This window comes from Dromaius novaehollandiae, chromosome 6 (assembly GCF_036370855.1).
Source record: "Dromaius novaehollandiae isolate bDroNov1 chromosome 6, bDroNov1.hap1, whole genome shotgun sequence".
Taxonomy (NCBI): domain Eukaryota; kingdom Metazoa; phylum Chordata; class Aves; order Casuariiformes; family Dromaiidae; genus Dromaius; species Dromaius novaehollandiae.
Window position 1 is genome coordinate 31,558,332 of NC_088103.1, and position 27,350 is coordinate 31,585,681.

General features: G+C 35.8%; 1 protein-coding gene across 1 annotated transcript in view; it reads right to left on the bottom strand.

The window, feature by feature from the left end:
* The window catches only part of LOC112989796 (adhesion G protein-coupled receptor A3-like), a 281,364-nt gene that overhangs the window by 108,537 nt on the left and 145,477 nt on the right, over positions 1-27,350 (bottom strand). The window contains exons 9-12 of the mRNA XM_026111146.2: positions 25,288-25,486; positions 23,765-23,914; positions 20,447-20,608; positions 16,010-16,225 (exon numbers count right to left, since the gene is read on the bottom strand). Of these exons, the coding sequence (XP_025966931.1) occupies positions 16,010-16,225; positions 20,447-20,608; positions 23,765-23,914; positions 25,288-25,486 (727 nt within the window). The remainder of the gene's footprint in view (positions 1-16,009; positions 16,226-20,446; positions 20,609-23,764; positions 23,915-25,287; positions 25,487-27,350) is intronic.

The window sequence follows — 27,350 nt, forward strand, 5'->3', positions numbered from 1 at the left end:
CATTGTATTTAAAAAGAACACAGTATACTGTAGGTATACCTACTATACTAGGAATAACACAGCTTTGCCAAATTGCTTTTTTTCCTGACAACTGAGATCAGAATCTCCGGACACTGCAACTTGTTCTGCTGTCTGAGGAACTTTTGTTCATTAACTGTGAAGTTTTCTGGGAGAAGAGAAGAGGAAGCAATTGCACAACCAAAGGAAAACACTGAAGTGTTTGACCAATAAATCTGTCCAAAACCGGTGTTAGTATTTACAGAATAAATGTTGAAATGGAGGCAAGGACTCTAAAAAGCATCAATAGCAGATTTTTAAACAGACAGCAAATTGCAAAATGGAAGTCAGAACAAAAAACAAAACAAAACTGTTTACTAATAGTTTGATCAAGTAGGCATATAAGCTCCAATTAGTACTGCTGTGCCAGAGGTAATAACGAAATAAATACTTTGCATTATAATTTAGACTCTTCATATGAAACCTTACTTAAAAGGAAGGATGGAAGAATTATCATCATTTAAGTCACATTGGCTTAAATGTTTAGGTACATCTGGATAGAGATGCCCGCAGAGAAGCCATGTCTAGTAGCTACCATTGCTATGTTTGTCTGAGCTGCTCTGTACTCCAGAGTGATTGCCAAGAGCAGTGAATACATGAAACCACTACGTGTACTTTAAATATTGACATTCTGAGCTTTACTAAATTGAGGGTTAGGGGTGACATCTGGACACTAAATTGAGGGTTAGGGGTGACATTTGGAGACAGGCACTCTAAATTTCTTTTTAGAGGGACCTACCCGGCTTCAGTTGTTATCTGGGAAGTATAGGGAGATAGGTGACATGAACAGTCCTCTGCAGAGATTTACATAGAGGTAACTATTATCTTGTTGCTGTTGCTACCATCTCTTCTAAAGGTAAGTGCCTCTTCTCAGTTAAGACGACTTAACTTCATATTAGTAAATGCTATTCCAGGAATAACATTCCCTAGCCCACAATCAAAATAAAATAAACACCCCAAACAAGAAAAAAGCCAAAGTGCTTTTTAAGCAAAGGAACATCAGTTCAATTTACCAAATACATTCATGACATACTGTCTGATTACTAATTTGTATTTGTTGCTCAGACAATCATGGAGAAAGCACTCAAACGCAATTAAAACTTATTGAAACAATTCAATAAAGAGTTTGACATTTCTCAACATGTTGTCCAAGATTCCCTCTGGAAGTTTTTAAATTTTAATCAAAAATCCCATATTCAAATGAATTTTCACCTTGAGAAATCACAACCATCAATTTTTCTACTTGCTCAAAATATAATTTCTTCCAAACTTCCACTTTGTATTAAATTATGAGGAAAAAAGAGAGACTTTTCAATTACTTCTTCACATAAGCAAGACATATTACACCAAAATGTCTGGATAGGTGACATTCTGTCTTGACATGATAATAAACTGCCAATTTCTTGAAAATTCCTACACTGTAGAAGTGGGAATGTGTATTCAGATGCTACCCAGACCATCTTTATCATGAGATTTTCTGTCTGTTATAGAGTGGCAGTCACCTTATCCGCAGAGCATCAGCAGAGGCATCACAAGCAGTTGAAGGGCGAGATGTGCCTGACAACTTCTTTTGCCAAGAAAAGAGAAAGGAAGGAAATCAAAAATAGCACAAAAGAACTAAAGAAGAGTTTAGGTGAGCTAAGCAGTGCATTAGCGCCTTCTTGCAAAAAAACCCCAAATTACCTGATTAGAGAAAGGGAATGCATTAGAAAACAGAGAAAATAGAATTAACAGAACAAAATCCCCAAAATAAAGAAGGGAGTAATAAACACCATAGAAAAGGAAAGAGGAATAAAAATATCAAAGACGACATTGAAAAAGCGGTGAAAGAAATGGGTGAAAACAATTCTGATCATCTTAATTTGTAGCGATTATTACAAGTTTTGCTCTACTGATAAGCAAATTCTTCATGGCCAAGGCTTGAGAAGATCTGCTTTTAAGTTCCAAGGAATTCTCAGGCAGTGATAAAAAAAAAAACACACTGCCACAGATTAATTTTTAAAAAGCTTTCTAACTCTTGAAAGATTATGAGAAGTATTTTGAAGAGAAAGAAGATGGTATTGTGTCCTGACATCAGAGTGCATGGAGTTCATAGAGTATCTGATCTTAACACCAAAGGTGAACTCCTTGATCCTTCTCTTACTGTGGATTTGTGTCTGTCTATTGCTCTGGGACCCTGCTCAGGAATGCTGGCCTGTCCATGCTATGGCAGTAATTGCAGAAGTGGGATTTACTACTGTAATGCTCCTGTATTTTGCCATGGATTGGGTAACAGACACAGAGCAGATGGATTCACTTCTCTAACTCTCTTCCTATCCTACACATCTCACAACCCACAGGCACAGAACAAGTTCCAGCAAGCTTGTCTGAATACAGGTGGCTATGATAAGACTGGAAATGCAGACACCTCTTTCAGACAGTGAGAGATTCCTGCCTCCTTACAAAACAGAGCTACACAGCAGGCAAAGCTTTCTGAGATTAGGCAGGAAGGAGCAGGATTTACCCTCCCAAACAGCATGCTAACTGAATCAGCACCAAGCATTTGCCTTTCTGCTTAAGGGTTTTAAGATGTTTGAATTACAAAAGAAGTTCTTACGAGCCAACAGCATAAGAAAATATAAACAGATACAAGATGAGAAAAACAGCCGGCTATCTTGACACAGGCTGTCAGCAGCTTTATGAAGATTTGTTGTACCTAAGGCTCATCACAGATAAGTTTTCTTTCATTCACTTCTGTAGACTTAGCTGCTTGTTTACTCTACAGAGATAAAATCTGAGGAATTAATATGTATTTTTATTAGATTGTATGTACATACAGGGCTCTGTCTGGGATGGCTGCATGACCCTGTTACGTCACATAACTCCAGTAAATTTACACTTACTGGAGTTTCATTTTCTTGCTGCCTATAAACCATAAGAAATATCTTAATCATTTCTTTTATCCATTCATTTTAAAGTTTCTTTATCTTCAGTCCCCTGCACCCTCCAGTAATTGCCAAGAAAGTTACTGTTACATAGATCATCATGTTAATGACAGCAAAATGGACCTAATCATTAAATGCAAAACTGTTGATCACGACATGTTGATAATGATGTTATGGTCAAGCAAATCACCCTGAGCATGCATGCTTACCATGGAAACTTAACCAACAGCTTCTGAATATTTTGTTTTGGCTTGGCAAAAGTCCATTTCAGCTCCAGCATAGCTTTCAGACCTTTAATGATGCTGTGTGATACAAATATACAGCATTTTTCAGCATGTAGTATGACAGTTAAAATTGTCTGCCCTATTTCTTATTGGGATAAGGAAAGGTCAGTCAGGACTGCTGCATGGCTTAGCACAAGAAAACAACCAACCAGAATGTAATAACGAGAGGAAAGGGAGAAAGAGACAGTGGAAAAATATCTGCATTTTCAAGACTGATTAAGCAAGCTGATACAAGGCTATTCTATATGGCAGCAGTAGCATAGGATGAGACTCTTACACTGCACAGGAAAAATTGTAGGTAAAATCCAGAGAGAGTGCATGTGGTGAGACTGTATGCAAGGCACAATCAAGAAAAGTTAGAACAAGCTGATTAAAAGTCTCAATTTAAAATGAATTAATTAACTATACTTGGATCTTTCTGTTGACATTTTCATTCAAAACTGAAGTGGCCTTAATTCAATTTAGCTGAATTCATTTCCAATTTAATTCAAACCAGCTGAACTGAATAAAAGCTACTGTGACTCTGGATGAGGACTTCTGCACAGGGATTCACTTAAACACTTCCAAAGTTCATTCGGATTAATTTCCCCCCACGCAGACAAAACCCTTAAACTGAATGGGGAGCAAAAAGAAGAAATGACACATTAAGTGCTAATACAAACTTATTTCTAAAATTATCTATTCAGCAATTCAGAACTTTTTTAATGTGCTTAAAAATATATACTGAAACCTACAGGGGAGATAGGCCTTTGCGCTCTCAAGCTCTTTCAATTTTTACATAAAATGGAGTCGGTACCGTTATGTGTCTTCTTTGCAAATCAGTGTCATATGCTTTCACAAGAGACAGTACTAGCAAAGCCAATCAAACAACATGTGAAGAAAAAGTTCTTAAAATTACAGCTTATATCCCATACCCTTTGTACTTTCCATTGTTGAACTGTCATGGTTTTTTACTAGAAATTTTTCATGTTTTTCCCCTTTAGAGTTGCATTAAGACATCACCGTAGCTGTATGTGAATTCTGTAACCTGTTCCTTTCTTGCACTGATGATGCTTAATTTAGTGTCCTAAAGTTGCAAATCTCACTCCAGCACTTGTTCACTGAGCTGAATAAACATCTTCTCCTGGACTCTTCAGGTTATATAACAACTTTACATGACACATCTGCACATTTTGCCTACAGAAGGTGTATTTTATTATTCAATTCTCCTATCCATAACCCTACAGAAGATGTCTTTCATTTTAAAGGAAGTTTATTATCAGATCCTTAAAGTCATTAAAAATTTCCGCAATTTGGACTGAAATATAGGGCCAAACACTTTTACTACTGTGCCACTTTCAAGGATATTGAGAAATGAACAAATATATAGTAGCTCATATTAGCTGTATGTGTTCCCCAAAATGGAAGGCATATTGGAAACAAAATCATCTTTTTGAGAATAAGATGCCTTATTCTTCCCATTGTTAATTGGGTTTTAGAAGAAGCAGGATTGCCAGGACATATCTACTACATAGCAATTTAAACATAAGCCTGAACAAACACATTACAGGCTGTGAAGGATGAGCAGGTGATTAGCAGAAGCAATTTGTTACCAGCTCACGCTTGTAGTGTTTCAACATCTATTGTATACCTTACTTTCAGCTCTTTAAAATGCTGATGATTTAGGTTTAACATAAATTAAAGGAATCTGGATAAAGTAAAGAAAAAACCCCCACCTTTGAGAGTTTTCAAAAATCAAGATGTAAAATAGTGCCCTAGTCAGTTTATGTTTCTTTACTGACATCAGACTGGAAAGATATTTCCAAGAATTCACAGACCATTAATCAAGCTAACTATGACCTCCTTTTTCAGTGTAGTTTGGTACCAACTGAATCTGTCCTCTCTGAAAGTTCCTCACTGAAAGCAACTCTAGGAATTGCACTGCAGAGAAAAACTTTATGCTGAAGTTTGATTCTGCCTTTGATTTGATTTGTTACTTGATAGAATTAAGTTAAACTCCAATAAAGTGCACACCTTCTGACATATGCTCCCTTTAGACATTTACTTACTACAGACTTCACTTAATTCAGACATTAAATTTCTGAGAAGGAAGGTTTAAAATATAGATGCCAAATCAATCAAGTACATTGAAAGCCCACAGAGACTGAAAATCAGTGTTCTGGTGAGCAAGACTTGCTAGTAAAATAGTTTGCATCCTATTTTACGTGGAAGTTAAGAAGGTACACATTTAAACGATCAGTACCACTTAAACAGTATATTTGATGTTCTATGGCATTTCCGTAGATGACATTGCTCTTATCAGAAGTGCAATGATAAAGGCTGAAGAAACACAGCATAGCTGTAAATAACTCTTCAGTTCAATGAGTCTGATAATTATATGCAACTTTGATAGACTATATTTAGCAAGAGTTTCAGATTTGTTAGACACTTTACACAGTACTGATCACCAAAGTGAGCTTATGAAATGCAGAAGGTTTTCTGTTTAATATAATGTCACAGAAATGCGATTTGTTAAAGTGTCAAGTCCCAGGCTTACTCTTTTTCTTTTAGAGTGGCAGCATATGCTGGTCAGTGAAGCATAAGCTACCCAGCTGTTACATCTACTGTATGACCTGTACATATTGAATTAGCCATTGTGTTTTTAAATCCTGGTTCATCAAACTTCTGGTCTGAGGGGCTTTAATCTAAATTTAGTAAAGGAATACTATTCAATGCTATCTTGTCTATCCATAATTCATAGCCTCTAGCCTGTATTAGATCTAAAGCAATTGGCAATTTTTTTTCCCCCAATAACATAGGATGCATGAAAAAATTCAGTACAAGGATTAATGGCAGCAAATTTCTGTGACTGCAATTTGATACTTTACAGATACATATATATATATATATACATACATATATATATAAAAATATATGCATGCACAAAGAGAGGATGTTAACAGATGTGGGGTCTGTGACAAGCATCATTACTCCTGTCCTCAGGTTTTTAGATCTGCATTCATTGTACATTAAGAATGATAAGCATATCTATATCTGAGAACATATATACACCTCATACATGTAGAAATCAGGATTCCAGTCCCCAAAACTATGACTTGCTTAAAAACTCCATAATAAATTTATTTACCTATATGCACATGGTGCATGTACATGCATACATGGACATAAACAGACTTACTGTTCTTTTCATGCAGTGGAGAGGTCTAGAAGTTTAGCCTGATTTTTAAAAATAAAAGATATTCTGATATCATTACTTCATGTATGTGTTTTAGTGAACACAACTATTTCTCATACAATAAGTGGTGAAAGACAATGTTTTACTTTGCAGAATTTAACATTATCTATTTTCAGATATGTAGGAATCTCCTGACAAAAGAAGTCAGAACAGGCTAAGTGTTTCTGGGTTCACCATGATACAGAGCATCTCTCAAATTTCACTCAGTAACAAGAGTAACGGAAATAAAGAAACATTGAACTCCTTAACCCAGAAAGAAACCTGAAAGATTTCCACCAGGCACAGTATCTGCTTGCTTTTCTGGAAGCAACAGAAAAATCAGAGGTGAGTTCTTTCACCCACCTAAACCGAAGATCACTAAAAGCATGGAAACAGTTCTGAACCCAAAGATAGCTCAACAGCACACTAGTCATTTCATGAATCCCCTCATTAGTATGGCAGCCTCTTTCTAAGTTGCTTCAAAAGAGTTCTCAAGGAGTTTTACGTGATTGTACGCCCAAGTTCATACTGTGTTTAAAACATAGAGACAACACACCCCCTTCCTGGGCTGAAAATCTGCATTCCTTTGGTGGCTTCCACTACAAATTCAGTAACTACTGTGTGGCTAAATACACAATCTCTGAACCCCCCCCCCAACACACAATTAACATAAAACTACCACACAGAAAAATCACACAGACTAGTTTCTCTACCCCTGCAAACCCCAAAACCATCCCCAAATCTTTGATGCACCACCTCAGGCACTGTTGCATTCACCCTGAGCAGACCACCAGTCTAAAGAGGAGCTCCAGTCCCACACTATCACTTTTGCATGGAAATCAGACTTTCCATCCATCCACATAGTGCACCCAAATGCTACATGCAGGTTTCAAGTCCCAATGCAGGAACCTCCCTCACCCTTTGACCACTGGCTGTTTCTCCCTAATTATTGCATACCACTGCAGACTGAAATCCATGTGGAAAGTCATTAAACAATTAGTGTGATGGGAAGAACCACCCACACTCATAAAACACTTCCAGCCATATCACCTGCTAATCTTCAAAGCAATCTGCTTCAGCACGTGCTTTGTCAGCATCAAACTATTTGTGGTCCTGCATAAGCCAAATGGAATCAGACCAACACCGAAGAAAACCTGCAAAACTTTTAAACACACCTCTGCAATTACTAAAATTTAGAAACTGGAAATGCCTGCTGTAATAGCAAAAGTAGGTAACAGTCAATTAACTAAACAACCACTTAGAGAAAAAGGTTTTGAGTAACCAAATGCAATTATTTATTGGATGTTGAAGTATGTTCTGTTAGAAGGCATCAATTTTCCTCAGTGAAAATAAAATAGGCTTTAGAAAGAAGAATTTAGAAAGCAGTAGCTGGAAGTATTCAACTTACATACAGATCTATACAAAAATAAAAAGCTGATTATTAGTATAGTAACACAATTATAGTAAGTCTAATAAAAATATTAGAGTATTAGAAATACTCTAACAGAGTAATTCCTAAAATGTCAATGCAGAACTGGGAACATCTCTAGTGCTCAGGATTCTACTTGTTCATTATTACTTTCGTACCATTAAGCTAAAAAATATGTTCTAACAACTAATGTACTGTGTTATTAACTGTTACAGTGTCAATGTGTTTTTGCTATGAGATTTATGTTAATTAGTCTACAAACTATTATTTAACAGCAGAATGCACATGAGAGAGTCTGGTAATTTTGCTTCCTTAATTTATAATATGGAAACTAATCTTGCAGTGCCCTTTGGGAAATCCCAAAGAGAACTTTTTTGTAATAAGAGAGATGGTGCAGAAAATCAGAAGAAAACAGTCTTTTACCCAACTATTGTGGATAAGAAAGTGACTGCTTTAACAGATCTCTCAGATATATATTGACAGCATACGTAAAATCAATAGGATTCACGCCTGTCCAGGGACAGAAGTTTCTTTCATGAGAAGTCAAAAGTGAGTTGAAGTAATAGAATTTTATATCAAATACAAGTTTATAATTTTCACAGTCCTTTTGTCCTTGTATTTATTCTTCTTCTATTCAAGCTATTCAGATTTCTTTTCACCTCTTCATACATATAGAAATTAGAAATCCAAACTATACTTGACATTAATGGACAACTTAATATCGGTTATAAAACTAAAAATTTTAAACAATACTTGCCTCACAAACACCAAGACAATGAAATACAGAAAATACTTGCAGGTGACTGATGTTACTTGCAGAATGAGCTCTTTCTCTGCTAAAGAAAATGTAACAAAGGGCATGATGAGAAAAAAAGAAGGTACACAAGATTGTAATTAAAGGTTTTAAAGTTTGCTCTAAGTAGAAGCCATCTACAAAATAGAAGAAAAAGATAATTTTTTCCTACTTTCAAAGAAGGTAATGTATTTTTTTTCTTTTGGTATGGATATATGCTAAGCAGATGTAAGAATTGTAGAAACACTTATGTGCACCTAACATAAGAGAAATTTGTTACACATGTATGGATACTATTTTGGCATTGTTTCATTCCCTCGGTGTTTAGAGACATTTTTTCACAATGAGATAGCCACCAACCTTATAAAAGAACATGGAAGTATAGGCAGAGTAAAGAAAGCACACTGAACACACAGCACCAGACTACCTACAGTGCAGATGTAGTAGTAGGCATAAATAAATAAATGCACAGTTTGAAAGGGAACAGTAGTAAGAGGTGTAAGAATATAAATGAGTGATTTGAGCATTCTGGGAGAGGAAAGAGAGGGGTGTTTTGTTTTGTCTGTGTTTGGTTTTGGATTTAAACGCACCTAATTGAGTGATACACACTTTGCTTTTTTCCATAGCAATCCACATAGATGTGCAAGCAAATTCATTCCTCACACACAATAGCAGTTTTTCCATCATCTTACTGCTATTTAAAAAAGGTGGAAATACTAAATGTTTTTACTTTTCTTTTATTTAAAACAAGGAATCAATGGCTGTAATAACTCAAGAGAGATACCAATAGCTACTTTCTGTATCTCCTAGACATCACATGTAAAAATGAAGAATAATATAAAATTCTTATTTTTAAATGTAAAGTATATAATTATAACGATTATTCATAACATTAAATAAATAGATACTACATGCCTGTATGCACTAGAAAACTAGAGGAAATCGTGATGGAAATGATGATGCCAACATAATTCATGCTACGTTTAGGTACCTGTCAGCTTATTTATTATTACATTCTCGAACAAGAAATACAGAATTGCCCCAATGATATATTATGGCACGTAAATGTCTCTTATGGGTAGTATTGTGTTAATGTGATGTATGTGTGTACACAACATTTCCATGTGATCCTCAACTACAGCCTGAAAAATATTTGTCCAGTTCTTTAATGTAGAAGTGAATGAAAGAAGATCTGGCCTGCAAGAACATTAGGTTTGATAGACTGGATTGAAATATGAGTTAAAAGTAGCCAACTACTGTGAAAGTGCCAGGAAGTATTTTCATTCTGTATTACATTTTAACTGATTTTACAAACTACATAAATTATTTCAAATTCTAAATTTCCTGCGCTGAGCCTCTTGCCCTGAAAAATTCTGTACACCCGCATACTGAACATGGAAAACTGTATCTCTACTGGATAAGCAGCTTCATTAAGTTAATAATAATAAGCACATGCTTAAATGAAAGTACTTTCCATAACCAGGTTTTCAGTTGATTAGAATATATGTACCATTGCAAATTGCCAGTGCAAGAGGAAGGTCTCTGCTAATGAAAATGTATGCTTTAAAGAGCCTGAAGTTTTTACATGCTGTCTTTGCCTTCATTGCATGCTTTCATTGCAGGAATATGAAGTATTGCCCAAATCTGAGTCAAAACTAATTGCTTTTGTAAAAATACAGCAGGAAACCATTTTGGAACATATAGCTGGATAACTGCATGTGCCTAACAGTCTGTCTTTGACACTTCCAGTATAAATCATCATTATTATTTATATAAGAATTAGCTTTTGCATTAATGGGAAAGTTAATTATTGCACACACTACTAGGCAGCTTCTGAATGGAGATAGTTAATTATCCATAAAGATTATGAACATTTCACACGTGCTGAACTCTAGTGGAAGGCACTTTCATTATAAGACCTATTTTCTGCAGCTCATAACTTTCCCCTTCACAGCCCTTCTTTGGGTTTCTATTTCTGGGCTTGATCCTTGCCCAAAGATCACCTTGTCACTTGGTCTTGAAAAGCCTTGTATTGAGGTGTTTTGTGTATACCTGTGAATGCCAAACTTTTACATATGAACTTACTGCTATTCACACATTTCTTGTATAGTCTGACATTCAAAGTTGATTTTATGGAAGAAAAATCCTTTTCTTACATACCGATAGCGTATTTTTCAGTAAGTATCTGAGATAACAATAGTTCTAAAATTTATAATGCCTTAAAGTGCTATAAGCAAATAATCACAGAATTTTGCCAAAGCACTTCAGGATTCAGGTATTTTTCTTTGTGGTTAGCATGTTTAAAAACACAGTAGCAATTCAGCTCTTAACATTTTATAATACGGACATCTCCTGTAATACAACCTGACAAATCAAATGGCTCAGAAAAATATAAGAAATAAACAGAATTGAAAAGTTAAATGGAAGGTATAGAGTACAGTCTGCTGAACTTGAGTTTAAGTGAGTGATTCCATGTGAAAATACAGATTGTTGTTGCACCTTTGAAGTTTAACTCACTAATTCAATTCCGTACCGGATGAACTATGAAAGAGAGGATAAGATCTCCTTATTTAGTAAGTGCTTTCAATGAAGCTGAAACTGTAAATTATGTTAATAAAGCACTTTCCTCAAAGTCCAAGCATGAACACTGAATCTACAGTCCTGTATAAACTACACGCTTGACTGTGATAATACAGGAGGTTTAAAAATTCATTTTATGCTAATGTAGTTTTAGGGAGGGACAGGAACAGTTAACTGCGTAACTGATAAGATTTGCACACTGAAGGTAATACAAGCTCGGGCTGGAATAAACATGAGGTTCAGACTATACTTCAGGCCTGTAATGAATGGGAACCATGCACTGGGTTCATATTCAGCTGCACTAAAACGTCATAAGGTGCTCTCAACATTGCCAGAATTCAAATGTTAAAACACCCCTCTTGGGGTGCCAATATAGCGATATCCTGAGAGACTCCAGCAAGGCCAGAACAGGGGACAGAGCTGTCTCCCCCGCGACAGGGTCTCAGGCAGAAGCCTCAGCCTGGGAAGATGCCCCAAAGCCTCCTGCAACAGAGATAACTACTGTCGAAATACAAACCACGACACCATAAAGCAGGAAGATACACCTGAGCCAGTTTCCTCAGCCAACAGGGTCCAGTCAGGCAGCAAAAGCTGTCTGTAACATGCAGAAATGGGATCTAAGAGAAGGCAGCTGGGTCTAAGCCCTACCAGAGGAAACTTCTCATCTGCAACAGCGATAAATGATCCTTTTGAATCTTTCAGACTGGTTATTGGCTACAGAGTTGAAATTGGCTTTAAAGATAAAAATGTCTTATCAAGCTGAAATAAGAGTTTGTTTAGGATATTTGGGAACACTGCTAGTTATTCTATACAAGACCTAACACAAAACAGAACCAGAAGCAGATAGAGGTGTATTTTGATAGCTGACTCCTGACTTCTCTGAATGCTGGAGCACTTTAAGTGCTTTTAAATTATTTCCTTTTCAAAATTCATGCCTTTTAAATTGGTTCTTACTTGCTTATTCCAATCTTCAAATTTCCTTCCCCTTTTTGGGTTCTATATCCCATAATAACCCGATCAAATTAAGTTATATACAGACTGTGTCCGTTTCTTACCATGCCTGAAAATACGGCTATGGGCAGACTACAAAAGTTTTGGTTGTATTTATTAATAGAGTTCGTGATCACCTGTTTCAGCCTTCCCCCATCAATCGCCTACAAACTGCTCGCTCTGGGCATTTCGTGAGTGTTCGCTTTTCTTGTTTCACTAGTACCGACAGTGCTGGCTGCCGACATACACATGGCAGAAACACTTGTTCCTGCCTAGTGAGCAGATGATTTATGCTATTTTACATTTGAAGGTGGCTACGCTTTTCAGCACAAAACAATGTAAAAATTGCTCTTTTAATAAAGTTTTAAGGACAGCTATTCATGCTTTTATTAGAAGTGAATTAAAGTTGTAATTACTCTTTGTACTTTGCAATTTTTATTAGATTTTTTCCTTCGATTAATCCTATGTTAAATAGAGCAAGATGTGAACCATAAATTCAACACATAAAATGAACTTCTAAAGCACCAGATATGACAATGAGTATTATTTCCAAATATAGTGACAAAACACTGGTAACTGAAACCGTCAACTCCCACCTCCTGAACAAACTCTCTATTTTCCCCAGCTTTGCACAGCACACTCAAGTAGGTTTACAGTTTGCCTCTATTGAGCAAATATGGAAATAATCTTGCTAGTGGATAATGATAAAGAATCCCATTTTCTCTTATCAGTTGCAATTCTACAGATCATTTTATTTAGCAGCGAAGAAAATAAATGAAGAAATACAATTCATTTCAAAATGAATTAAAGGAGCGCTTAACCTAAAAGTTTCAGTGAAAGACTATGAATGCAAACCTCCTGCTTTTCAGGATTAAGTTAAAGAATACATTCAGTCTGTTTATCCACATATTACATTTAAACCCTGAGAACATTTTCATGTTAAATTATAAAGCCATGAAACTAACATTCAGCCTAATCTATAATCTGCTGTAATGTACAGTAGATTATATGTTATAATATTTACAAATTCATACACAGGACAACTAATGATCCACCTAGTAAAGTCACTTCTGTTAGAATATATATCATATACTTCAAAATTGCTTTGCATGCTAATAAGTTTACCTTCTGTTTTCTATCGTCTTCCTCTGTGCGGTCAGTAGTGAGAGTTTCCCCTCTGCATGTCGCATAAAGCCAGCTAGGTTAGAACTACGCAAAACATGTATTCCCTGAATGGGAACACGCGGCACAACTTTTCCACCTAAAGCAGCATGACAGCAAAAATCAGCTTCATTAAAAAGCCAATCCTTGGACCATAGCTGTAAATTCACTTCTCATGGTTATTCACACCATGGCTGCACAGTCTTACTTAGCTTACTTATTCACATTTTGTCCTATCAAAGACTTAAAAATGTGGTCAAACCGAACGTTTTGCTGGACCATATTCTACTCAGGAAAGGTCATTGTGCCACCTTTTAATTTTAGTCTCTTTAAACTTTCCAGTAGATCAGTTTTGTTTTGATTTTTTCAATATTTCTAACACAACGTTTTTTAAAGTCTTAGAATGAAAAAAGACCTGACTTTTTTTTTTGAAAAAATGTTCACCTTTTGAAAAAATTCACTTATGGAGCATTATCAAGCTTACATATTTCCAACCTAAAAAAGAAAAATTTCTGAATGTTTACTAGCAAGGAAAAATAGAATTTGGAATGAAAAATATCATGCAACTCCAGTGATCTTCCTCTAATGAGCAAGCGTTAATTATGAGCTCTTTGATTCATGCCCTTGTACTTAAACTGCGTAATTTACAGACAACCAGAATTTCATTTATTTGTGGTTTTTGTGTCTGTTTATAAAATATGTGCCATTTAAAAAAAAAGTAACTATACAGTTTTCTGTCTTTTAAAAAGGCATGGTAGACTTCAGTAGTCTGGTATGCCTGTAAAAATACTTTTCACATGTTTTGGAAGTGAAATCTATGTCTAATGGGATGGTTTTGTTTTCAAGAAGTTATTATAAACAGAATAAGAAGAAAAATGTCTATGAAAATGTGATTTTCATTTCTAGTGTCAGTGGACAAAAGTATGTTTTTAACTACAGGTGCATCTGGTTATTTCATAATGTTCTTCAGAGCTTTATTGTTCTATGATCGTAATCACATGGAAGTTTTCATCACGAATGTAAAATTAGTTTTGTTGCTAAACTGAGTCCTGCAACTCAAGCGAGTCTTTAAAAGGAAACTCTCAAAAGGTTCTTCATAGTAAGTTCATAGGTCAAAACATACTTTTGTCCACTGACACTAGAAATGAAAATCACATTTTCATAGACATTGCAACTTGGAGTTTTTCTATAAACATGGCAAAATCTGTAAGCAAAAATTTTATTGAGCCCTTTATTTTGCGATGTTCTGCCAGCACTGTAAAAGGGGACTGCAACGAGAATATTCTGCCTTACTCTGCGTATTTGGCACATGTGTGCCCAGTGATACGAGAGATAAGAAATTTATATTTATGGTAGAATGAAGTATTATAAGAGGAGAGAGACACCAGTGTTTCACCATCAAACTTTCAAGAGATGCATTTACGAGAAACATTGGTACTCAGTTTTGCAGGAATACAAAATATACTGGTAGGACAGATAAAGAGACTTTCCAACTTGTCTAATTCCATATACATATCTATATTGAAAGCAGCCTCCCAAACATCACAGAACGCTCCAAAGTGGCTAGCAAGAAGAAATCTTGTATCTTTTAGATCTCTGACATTTGCTTTAATCTCATGGACATCAAACTCCTTTCTTTTCAGAGGCAACTTTCCAGGTAAACCTATAGATCGATATGTTAACAGAGTCCAGGAGGAAATGAACTCCTACTGCAGGGAACAAATTTACCCTATTCTTAAAATGGCTTAAGATGGCTTCTTTTTACAAGAAGATCCAGAAAGCACAGCCTACCACATTGCTGCCTGCGTAATCCATAGAGAAGATTAAAATACACCAAAGAGAAAATAACTGCAATCAAACTGCAATTGCAAAGTTCAATGAGCTAGGAGTATTAGAAAAGTATCATTTTGTCATACTAAGTATTTCAAGAAATAAGCCTATTAAACTGAGATTCTGCTGAAGGATAACAAGAATTCAACTCTGCAATACTTAAATTTAATAACACGCTCAGCCAAATGCAAAATTCCATTTCCTTCTAGATCAAAATTTAATTGTTCCACTTCATTATTTGATAATAAGAGTGCATTCTATTAAAAGGCTTATTTATTATTGTTTTTCTTGGGCCACTACTCAAGAACTCCCAATGTAACACTCTCCCTCTGTATAAAGTTTAGGATATATAAAATGCAATATAATTCAGAGGAAATAAAGATAATTTCCCTAAAATAATATATTTCTGCGATGTAAAATCCCTTAAGAGCACCTCAATAAAACAGATTTTTCCAAATGACTTCAAAGAGATTGCCTGCACATAGACAAGTTCGTGGAACTGGACACCGAGGTAGAAAGAGGAAGATGTTTGCCCCTTTCTATTCATATCCCGCATTGCACATTTATGGAATATCCACAACACAACACGCTGCAGCCAATACACCAGTTCAACGCCACTTACATATGGAAATTATTAACAGGTTTACAAAACTAATAGCCCATAAAATATAGGTTTGTAAAATGAGTATTCTGCTTAAAGACGCACATTTAAATAGATACGTTATATTCATGACGGTTCTGACTTACCCTGGTAGAAGAATTCACCAAGGAACCATTCAGATTGCCAGTGTTGCACTTGAAATTCAAATGTTGATCAGAGTGATGATCTGCTTCCCAGCTTCCCAAATCATGCACTGCTGACTTGTCGGAATTTGCAGATACTTTCTGGAAGGCAGTGCAAGTCATTCCTGTGAAACTGGACGGCTTGATCATAAAGGCCTCCAGAGCAATATTAAGAGATACCTGTCAAAAACAATATTGAGACGTTGGTATGTTGCTAGCATGTTAAGCATAATTACATTATATGTGCAGTGTGTATTTACTGCACATACTTTATAAAGCGTTGTGTATGTGCATGCTTCCATACATATGCATATGTGTAACAAAGAAAATGGTACTTCTTAAAAAAGCTGAACTAGTATTCTGTAACAACATAGTGGTTTTGCTCAAACCTTCTTCATGAGTAAGCAGAAATGCATAATGGGATAACCAATAAACATACAAAAACTCTTAATTTATCTCTGTGTCGCAATTGCGTCATTATCAGCTTCAGCCAAATTAATCCTGATTTAAAGAAATAAAATTAAAAGTGAATTAGCAATAGTAGTGGTAGGAATTAGTAAAAAGAAAAAAAACCACAAGAATGCGCTCTGTACCTCAGAAAAGAAACAGAAAATGCTTAGCTATTTGGTTGACGGATCAGATGATTTCTCATTGCTCTTTACAGATCATGTTCCTTTAGGACGCTAAGCGTGACTATATGGTGCAATGCAACACCACATTAAAGATCTTTGGCCTATCCTTGAATGAGGCGATATGTCTAGATGAAGATTAGAGCACAGTGAAGAGATAATCAGTCTGAACCCCTAGAGTAATGGATTTATTGCAGCCTAACTCTGTGCATGATACAAACAGCTCATGTTATAATCAGGTTAACTAGCTTTGGCTATCACCACGTTAATGGGACTGAATGGTTTCTGCTTCCAAACATAGATTGGTGATTTGTGAGCATATATATTTTTCCCCCTGCACTGCAACGTAGAGATACCCGAGTAAAACCATCAAGAAGTGTAAGATTCATGAATACGTGAGTACTAGAACAAATGAAATCTTCAGGGTGAGACAGACTGCATGGCTTGCCAGATTTGGAGGGCTCAGTCCTCCTTTGGACTTATGAAAAATTTTCTAATGCACTTCTTTCAGTCACAGATGATTCTGCATATGTCCAAAGTGAGAGTACTGAAGCCTCACTAAACAATGTATTTTACCTCTAATAAGATAAAAAGCAGAAACTGACAGTATATTTAAAATTTCAAATTAATACTCTGAACAGTCTTTTCAGTTTCTAAATTCCCCAAATACTCCCATTTTAGGTTAAATTTATATTAAATTTTCTTTTTTGTCCTTGCACTTTTTTTTTTTTTTTTACACTTGAGGAAAATTAAGAATCAAACACATTTTGTAGTATATAAAAATTATCCAGTGGATAATGGAAAAGTCCTAATACCTGAAACCAAGTGTATGGATAACTTTTTGTACTATCTGCAGATGGCTATCTGCCAAGCAGTTCAAAAATAGACTGCTTGCAAGAGAGTATTATCCATATAATGGGAAACAAGCTAAACTCAGTTTAGACCCTGATCTGGCTGCAGGTTTTCTATAATCCTGGGAAAAGTCATTTAATCATGTATAATTTCAAGTTTCCTGCTGTAGAATGGGCATAACACTAGTTCCCTATTTCACACTTGTGAGATGATATTGAACAAGCAAATGTTAGCTAGATAACGTAGTAATGAGGAGTCTGGTGATTTTACAACAGTGAACCCTATTTTTAAAATTTTGAATATGAAATTCTTTAAACATAAAGGTTTTCCACTCTCAAAATATTCCTGTAAACACCTGGCAATGTTGAAATAATATGAGCATACCACTGTCAGCATATAGAAACAGATGGGTAAAATACACAGTAAAATTAAGTTCCTTATGCAGGACTGTAAAATGAGCTATAAAATGGGTATGGATGAATGCAGAACAAAATTATCCATGGAAACAAGCTGCAGCCAGAAAGGTACGCATTATGAAAAGCCACAAGCTAATCTTCTTGTCTCTAAGTGTTACAGATATAGCAAATGATAATTTGGTGTCCATTTTCTAAACCTCAGATAAAGGCACCACTCCACAGAAGGGCCGAGGAGTATCGCTACATGGCTAAGCCGAGAATAGCCCTAGAGGGAGCAAAGACAGAGCACACACAAAAAGTCACTTTGCAATTAGCCTAAAATATGCTGACACTTTCACCGGATAGAGAAAGAAATGAAAACTCTTTGTGGGTGGGGGGCATGAAGGTTACTGTACACTCCTGAGGAAGCACTATGGAAATAAATTTTTTTCCACCCGCAGCAAGTCTTCCTTTTCAAAATTCACGTCTAACACCCAGTACCGCCAGGACATGAATTAATACCCCCGAGCTGAGGGCAGAGCTCTGCAGCCGGGAGCTCTCAGGGCTGGGCACCCATGGCGGGCTGTTACATGTTCTGCTCTACGCTGTATTATATATATGTATCCGTATATTAAATAAAACACTAAATGTACTGTCTCACATGCAGTATATTTATCTGGCATTTATGTAGCATTTGAAAGATGGAACTGGCCGTTCTTCATCTGCAGACTTTTTTTTATGCCCTCTGACAGTGAGGGAGATTTAGGAAAAGCTAAATGAAGGTATCCATCCCAACGTTTGCCTGAGCTTGAAATTAGTCATCCCACAGTCTCACGGAATTTGAGAAAAAAAAAAAACAACATTTCCGTCTTGCAAAAATGATATAGGAATAACAGTAAAAGTCATGGCACTCAAGTAGATTTCCAACATCTAGAATACACAGCCATGCGTATGGTATACAACTGCCATATCTTACAGAGGCCCATTTTTTCAGAAATTGTATTATAAACTAGTGGCTACTTAAGCTTGGGGTTTTTTTTGCTGTTTAACCAAAAACAAAAGAAGCACAAAACAGATGCAATTTTGGTGAGACAGCTTTCTGGCTGGCTTCCAAAAGGAGAGGACGTGCTCGGTACTGCACGCCAGGACACAAAAAACCTCCACAGCTTTGTTTATTTATAATTACACTCAAGTGTAAACTAATTCTCTGACAGAAAACTGTAAGAAGCAAAAAGATAAAGCATGGCAAAAAGGTTAGAGACACAGATCTGTATTTCAGTAAACAGAAATAGTCTGAGAGGAATGTCAACAGGCTCCTGAAGCAGCGACAAGAAAAAAAAAGACCTTTGGCACTTGACATTCAAAGGAAATCTTAAGCATATAGCAGCAGAGCCCCCCTAAGCTGTCAGGTTACAAAATTATTCTAAAAGGCCTGTTACTATCTCTATGTCTCTTAACATAAATAAATATATTCAGCAAATGTGGTTGTTTTATGTAACAATGGATTAAATAAAAAACAGCCCGATATATTTTGTTTATTCTGCAACTGAAAAGACTGCTTTTCTAAGATTGCACTGTGAAAGGACTAAGGCCATTCTGCTATTTAGTTCAGCCTATAATTCCATTGTCTTTTTTCCTTTCATATCTCTTGCTGTAATTGAAACTAACACTGAACTCACTTTTACATAGTTCCTTAACGTAAACACAGGCGACAGTTGAGAAAATAATAAAGACGGCTTAAAAACAAGCAAGCAAACCAGCCCAAGGAGCAATAAGACTTTGAAATATTTGTCTAAAATTCTGAGAGGATTAGTTTCAAGCTTCTGCTTTAGATCCATTGCTACCATTTAGATGCGGACACTGACAAAAATAGATTTTAACACAACAACCCCTCAGTACAAATGACAAATTCACATAAGCTGGAGGCCAAGGAATATGAACAATTATTTCAAAGTGCCAGCTTGCTTCTAAAAAATTAAATCTGGCCACAAATTAGTGATCTTTATGACAAGAGACACCTTTTTTGATCAGGACTCTCTAAATGCTTTAAGCAAGTATTATCTAGAATCCTATCTGAAAGGAATATTAAAATCTTCAGGCAACAAAGGAGCATGTTGTCTTTTCTCTTATTAAAAATTTCACTTGCTCAACTTAATCCTTTCAAAATGAACCCAGCTACTATAGTGATGATAAAAATAGAAACTGAGCAAAGACTAAGAACATTAGAAAGACAAGTTGTAAACAGTCTACTGTAACAATAAATGTAATAAATCAAAGTCAAAAGGAAAAATTTTTAAGAAAATCAGTGATACCCAGATAAATTTTTCAGTCTTCCAAACAGAACCCAGGAAAAAAAAATATCACAGAATCCAAGTAGATCTAAATAAATGGACTATACGGTATATCTGCCTTATACAAACTCATCTTCTTTCTCTGTATACTGGTTGGTATTTAAAAACATGAAGAAAAAAAGACTTATTTTTCAAATATATTTTGGCAAAAAGCTTTGTAATTTTATGAAATACCTTCGATATAACTTGCACATTGTTGGTCAGCACTCGACTTGCAATGTGTTCCACACACTGTACGATCCTGGTGCAGGCCCTGTCTTCCTTCTGAGCCATCCACAACACATGGTCATCCACCAACATTATATTGCTGGCAATTTCAACAAGAGCATCCCCAATCTGGGAAAAAAAAAAAATCTAGTATCTGGAAAAATCCACAAAACCAGGAGAAAAGTACGTAAGAATGCAACCGAAAGCAGGCACTTTATTTTTCTTAATAACCATCATTTAAAGACACTTTTGATTTTATCAAGAAACTTAAATGGATGGAAAAATGAAGACCAAGGAAAGAAAACAAAAGTGCAACCGAGTTCAAGGACAAGCTTTTTGATTCACAAAGTTAAAGCACATCTCCAAGATACACCAAGAAAATTGAGTCTTTCACTGAGTGATTAATGGAATCCCAGCTATGAATTGAAAAAGTGCAGAGAAAAACAGTAGGAAATGGGAAAATGTGCTTCTCATATCAAAATTACCATCCTTCTTAAACTAATTTAAATTAACCATGCCCCTCTAAAGAACTGTCCCATGGTTAATCAAAGGACCTCTGGGGACGGGGGGGGGGCGGAAAGAAGAGCAAAAGTATATTAGAAGAAATTTTTGTTTCACACTTAGGAGACTAAGATATGCACCTATATCATCTTACTGGCTATACAGAAAGTGTGGTTTTGTAACTTCAGATATTTTCATTTACTCCTGTGACTACCCCCACATGATAATAAAACCTGCAAAATGTCATCTGGCAAAGGGAAAAATTAAGTATGACTCTGTATGTTTCAAAATTCTGCTAGCATATCACATTTGAAAAGAATAAACACCCCTGTGAATATTTTTGGTGATGAATTTCAATTTGAAATGAAAATATTTACCTTTTTAAATTCTAAAATCTAAAGTAAATGGGATTTTAAAGTAACATTATCATTATTAGTTTTGAAGTTTTATGGCTTTCTCAGAACACATAAAGATATACAAGAATGTCACACATAAACCTGCATAAAAAGGTACAGAAAAGAGAAAAAATGACTGAGAGAAAGAAATATAGCTAAAAAAGGCTCAGGAGGCTAAAAAGTCAAACTAATAGAAACAGAGAAGTAAGGCAAATACACAAATAATTCAGAGAGAATGGAAAAAAATTCAGCAGTGGTGAAAAAGGTTTAAGGAATGACTGAGGTTATAACATTAGTTCTGAGTTTTCAATAAAAAATACATACATTTCACATACATTGCAAGGGACACAGAAATAATGGAATTTTATGTCAAATTTTTTGTGACTATTCCAGAAATACTCAATCCATTTTTGAAAACATAATTACTAGATGTAGATGGCTTTTGACAATGTGACAAACAGACTTATTGATACAATGAATAATACTAAATCACATTAAGAGACTGAAAGGAGTGATTTATGAGGAAAGATTAAAGCATACACCAATCAGCAAAGCAACAATTAACTGAGGTCAGAAAAACAGTCTATAAATATACAGAAGGTGAGAAATAAGGAGAGGAAATAATTTATATTATAATTAAATGCATTAATGAAGAATAAAAGCATGACATTAAAAAAAATGAAAATTTGGGCTAACATGCATTTATCTTCCTGGCAGTGAGTTGCAGTATATTGCAAACAGGCCCCCAGAGCCGCTGTTGAAGCTCTGTTGTTTGACAGGTGAACCACCAGATGGTATGAAGTACCACTAACTTATATAAAAATGAATAATCCTGGGCCAACTGGGAAATAATTCCAGAGAGGATGTACAGAAACTGTACTGGTTTAGCTAGAATTGTTTTAAAATTATTTTGTTAAATCATGGAAAATCTCTGTGTTTGTATTTTTATTAATTTCTAAAGGTTTTTATCTAATTGTAGCTTCAGCTGTCAGTCAATTCTAAACTAATATACCTTTGTTCATATGTTGGCTTGTAGTAAATGAAGTTTGACCTCATTTTTAACTACATGGGTGCTACTGCCACTTAACTGGGCATGTATTTTTGTATCTTTTGAGTGAGAGTTAAGAAAAAGGTGTTAATAGAGGGCTGAAAATATGAGAAGCCAGCTTAGTGAACTTGAGGGATGGAAGAAAGTGTATAACTGAAATCATAAAAAATAAACAGAGGTGAATTAGCAGAAATGTTCTAAATGAAAACTATAAGGGATCATGAAATAAGAGGTGTAGAGATAAGCAGTGGAAATGGAGATGTTTTGATACTGAAAAACAGAAACAAACCTTATTTGAAAGGTGGAAGAAGTCAATTAAGAGATTAGACGTGATGCTCAATTTTAATGAATAATCCATCAGCTAGATGATACATTAGGAAAAGTAAAGAGACTTTATGGATGAATCAGACACTTTCTTTTTGAATGGTAAAGTTTTGTTTTGTCAAAAAGCAGTAATATCATATCAGGAATTTGAGCAAGAAGGCTGAAATACAGTCGTAGCTTTGAAACACGATTCTTGGAGAGTGCTTAATAATACACTCTAGGTCTGGCATACGATGATGAAATTGAAGTTGTAGGCTTTCTCAAATTGGCACTAAAATGTTAACTATTACAAACCCCAGAGCCAGAAAGAAATGAAAATTGCCAAACCAAAAGAAAACAAATGTTTTAACTATAGCTATCATGTGTACAAAAATTACAGGTTATGAAATCTTTATGCAAGCAGTTACTCTGAAAATTAACAGTAAAAACTATTATGAATGTTGCTGTTCTCTATAAAAAGCTATTTTTCCCTTAGGGTTTGCATAACTCTTTGATTAGCCTTCCTTGTAAAAATGCCATACATTGTGCTAAACGTTTCTGTAGCAAGTTGTGCTTAAAGACACATTTTCTTCTCTTCACATGAAGTCATACACACTTTCAAAACTCACTGAAAACTTCCTCCACTGTTATTCTACTAAAGCTGAAAGCAGAAAACAAAACAAGCTTAGATACAGGTAAGGAAGCAGGCAGATGGAGAGACATTCTAATTTGTTAGCCAAAGTAAAAAATAAAATGACAAAGAAAACTAAAGAAGTGGCTCACCAAAACCAAGTATTTAATCTTAAGCAGCAAGCTCATCTGTCAGGCAGATGAGATGGCTCAATCTTTATGCCCTTTATGCCCTTTTAGGCATAAAGGAACACATTATAGTATATGCAGAATGGTTGCAATCAGAAGACCAGCAGGCAATTTTAGAAGCTACTCTTCAGTGCATGCCTGCGTACATTAAGAACAGGACGATGTGTGAAGACTTCACTTCTAAGTAATAATTTTTTCAGTATTCAAAAGATATCTTACATCTTCAACTTCATCCACGAAGACAATTAACTTTTCCATTATATAAGCCAAATATATTACATCCATTTTATCCGCAAAGTGGGAAGCACCTCTTGTGTAGGCTGTCAGCTGGCGGGAAAATTCAAGCACGCTGGTCAAATTGATGTGCATCTGAAAATACATCAGAATTGTTATGTGTAATAAATCACCTAGCTCAGTTCTTTAAAAATAGAGATCCCATTCACTTGTGCAATGCTTGCTATAATTTCACGTGGAGTTATATGCATTAGTAGTCCCATTGACATAAATTTAAGGGGCATATGAATGTATCTTCAGCCTCAGGTCTTAGACACTATCATTGTCCTCTGAAGACACCACCACAACATGTCAACAAATTTTGGAATCTGTTGCTTGTCTGCTCTTCCTAGACAGGAACTATGTGGCCTCATAAAATATTACACCTACCTACCAACCTTGCCTTGGCTACATCTTCAGATCATCATGGCAACAACAACAGTATCACTGAGGGTTAATATACGGGGGGGGGGGGGGGGGGGGGACAAGAGACAAGTAAGTTGTTGGGTTTAAGTTGAAAGAAGAGAAGTTCAGACTGGCTATCAAGAAAATCTTTTTTACCAGAAGGACAGTCAGGCATTTGAACAGGTTGCCCACAGAGGTTGTGCAGTCTTTATCCCTGGAAGTTTTCAAGACCTGAGTGAATAAAGCTCTGAGCAACTTGGTCTAACCTCATTGTTTATCCTGCTTTGAGCAATAGGTTGGAGTACAGTCTAGAGACCCCCACTCCAATGTGAATTATTCTATCATCTTGTGATTTCACTGGATACTCTTAATACAAAGGTTGCTCTTATTTAAGTAGGAACACATCTGAAAATAAACTTCCTATGGTGGTATCTAGTACTATTTATTGGGAAGAAATGATCATGGAAATTGAAAGTGGTTAAAGTTGGTATGGCAGAGAGAGGTCTGTGCCACTCTCCATTCTGTTATGCTTGCTTTCTCATGCAGCATTTCTGTCCGTTTACTTCGTATCTCTTTCTATTCTCTCTTTTATCCACAAGAAACCAAGTGAATACTATTGTTTTTTCCTTGGAAGACATCATAAGACATTCTAAAGCAGTCTTCATTTTTGCAGCTCTTTTAAATCTACTATGGGACAACAAAAATGGGGAAAGGCATTTCAGCTGATAAAACTCTGATATAGGACTTTAAGACAAATTAACATCTTTCTGGTAAAAATGCATGAATGAAAGGCAAAGAAGTGAAGCACCAGTAACCCTGCCAACATTACTAATGGTCATCTAGACTCCAGGTACCCAGAGGAAAAAAATTAAAATAAGGGCAATAAACGCAGTGCCCTTACTCCTACTACAACTTCAATGGCCAAAGAAACACATTACAATTCAAGTAAAACATTCTGCTAAAAGTCCAGCTGTCCCAAAGTTGCATCTGAACAGGCATTTTCTTGCAAGCTATTCAATACAATCAATACTACAGGAAACAAGCCCCGGATTTCATAATGTTACCTGACTAAAGGCATGAAGAACTTGAGTTACTTCTTGTGAATAAGGACACTCAGAATAGTTTTCTTCATCCCAGCGTCCAGTTCGATTACATTTACGCCATGCCTTAGACTCTTCTGCTCCATTGTGAAAGGCAATGGGGTTAAATGAATACTGAAGACAGGGATGGTAGGCAGTTATCCCAGCCAGAGTTTTGGGCCATCTATGAACAACATGATAATATAAAATGTCAACATGGAACATCTGATTTAAAGGCAACTTACAAGGTACTATATGCAGAATATTTGAAACAAATGTGGTAATGTTTTATAATAAATTACTTTGCTTTATAATATGCTTTATAATAAATTACTTTGTTTCCTTGGAAAATGACAAAAACATGCAGGCTTGAGTCTGGCCGATGACACATTAATTCTGCATTAATTCTAGGAATGTGTTTGCTGCTAAAGCAAAAAAAATGTGAATGACATTTTCCCTACATTCATTTTTTGCAGACTGCACAAAGCAGAGCAGAAAGTCCATCAAGCATAAAACAACTATCATTAAAATCTATAAAAGGCAAAGGTTCCAAAATGTACGTGACAATCTGTCTCGCATTTTGACCCAATGCCACAAAGCTGTCTTGGCCACAAAGTCCTCAGAAGTTCCTGAACATACCAGAAACCAACAAACAAGACTGAAAGAGTAGAGATTACATCTCATGGACGATGACAGTGCTAGCCCTCACAAATTAAATATTTAGGTATAAATGATTTATCCACTGTGATGCTAAACCAGTCTTTGAGGACAAAGAATAAGACAAGAGAAGCCAGTATTGCTCTGTTTAGCTAGTGGGTCTACTACGTGGTATTCTTGTTCTCTATATCTGCTGCATTCTCTAGAACTGCACAGTTGGGATCTCTTTCTTTTGGTACCATATCCATTGCCTTTTCCAGAGAAGTATGGACAAAGCAGGGTGGGTAATTAGGAGGAACCAGACAAAAATAGAAGCGTATCATCAGCAAGTTTCCAGGTGCCCATACCATGTCTGGAAAGGATGTGGTTCTTACTTTAATTGCACTGATGTAATGACTGAAACCAAGCAATCATAAAAGTATTCTGCCTGCCAGTGAAACAGAAGCCACATCTTGACAATCAGCTTTACTCAAAAATACATATTTGCCCCTGTCAGTTGTAAGACACAGATCCATTTGGACACAATAACCTGCCAGGCTTTGGGATAGGTATGTTTTCTTAATTTCAAACGAGGAACAGGCAAGAAGAAAAATATTTTCATTTGTCAGAGCTGTCACTGGAATATTACATAATGTGATGTAAAAACAGCTGATGCAAAATGAAACATGAAAGGAGTTTCATGAAAAAATTAACATATACCATATTATTGTATTTTCCTTTTGCCCCTGGGCTGAAATACTATTTTCAGTAAAAGATTTGCATTAATCAAACTGGGCTACATGGTAGCACCATATCTCAAAAGTAAAACTAAAGAGGCAGTTCTGAAACTAAGGTGCACTGAGTCTGAGCACAGGTAGCAGAATCTGACCTTTATGATTAGGAATGCTAGGAAATAACGACATCACCATTTGTATTTCAGAATACAGTGAGCTGAAAAACAGTTTATAGTGAGCTGAAGAACAAAATATGAGCAAAATACGGTCATTGTATAGAATATCTTTTAGTACATAAGGTCAGTTTATTCTGACTCACAGTGCATAATTTTTACTGCAGCTGTGCAATTATAAATACCACCTAGGCTGGTCAACTAAAAAACCATGCTTCCGTTAAACTTAATGCTCCCCCCCCCCCTTTTTTTTACACAATAAAAGAAGTTCTTTTTAGCTTTCCTTTTGTGGTTCAGCTCTTTCTACTTGCATACTTGCTATGTTATCAAAACTTCAAAGACCTTTCTAAGAAAAATTATGGGTGTGATAGCTGCATCTCTGAGGATAAACCTTTGGAATAGTTTCAAGTGCTAATGCTAAGTTTGAGCCTGATAAATTCTCTGTAATTTCAAATGCATTCCCCTCAAATGTCAGAAGAATGTATGGACTCAGCATCCTCTTGAT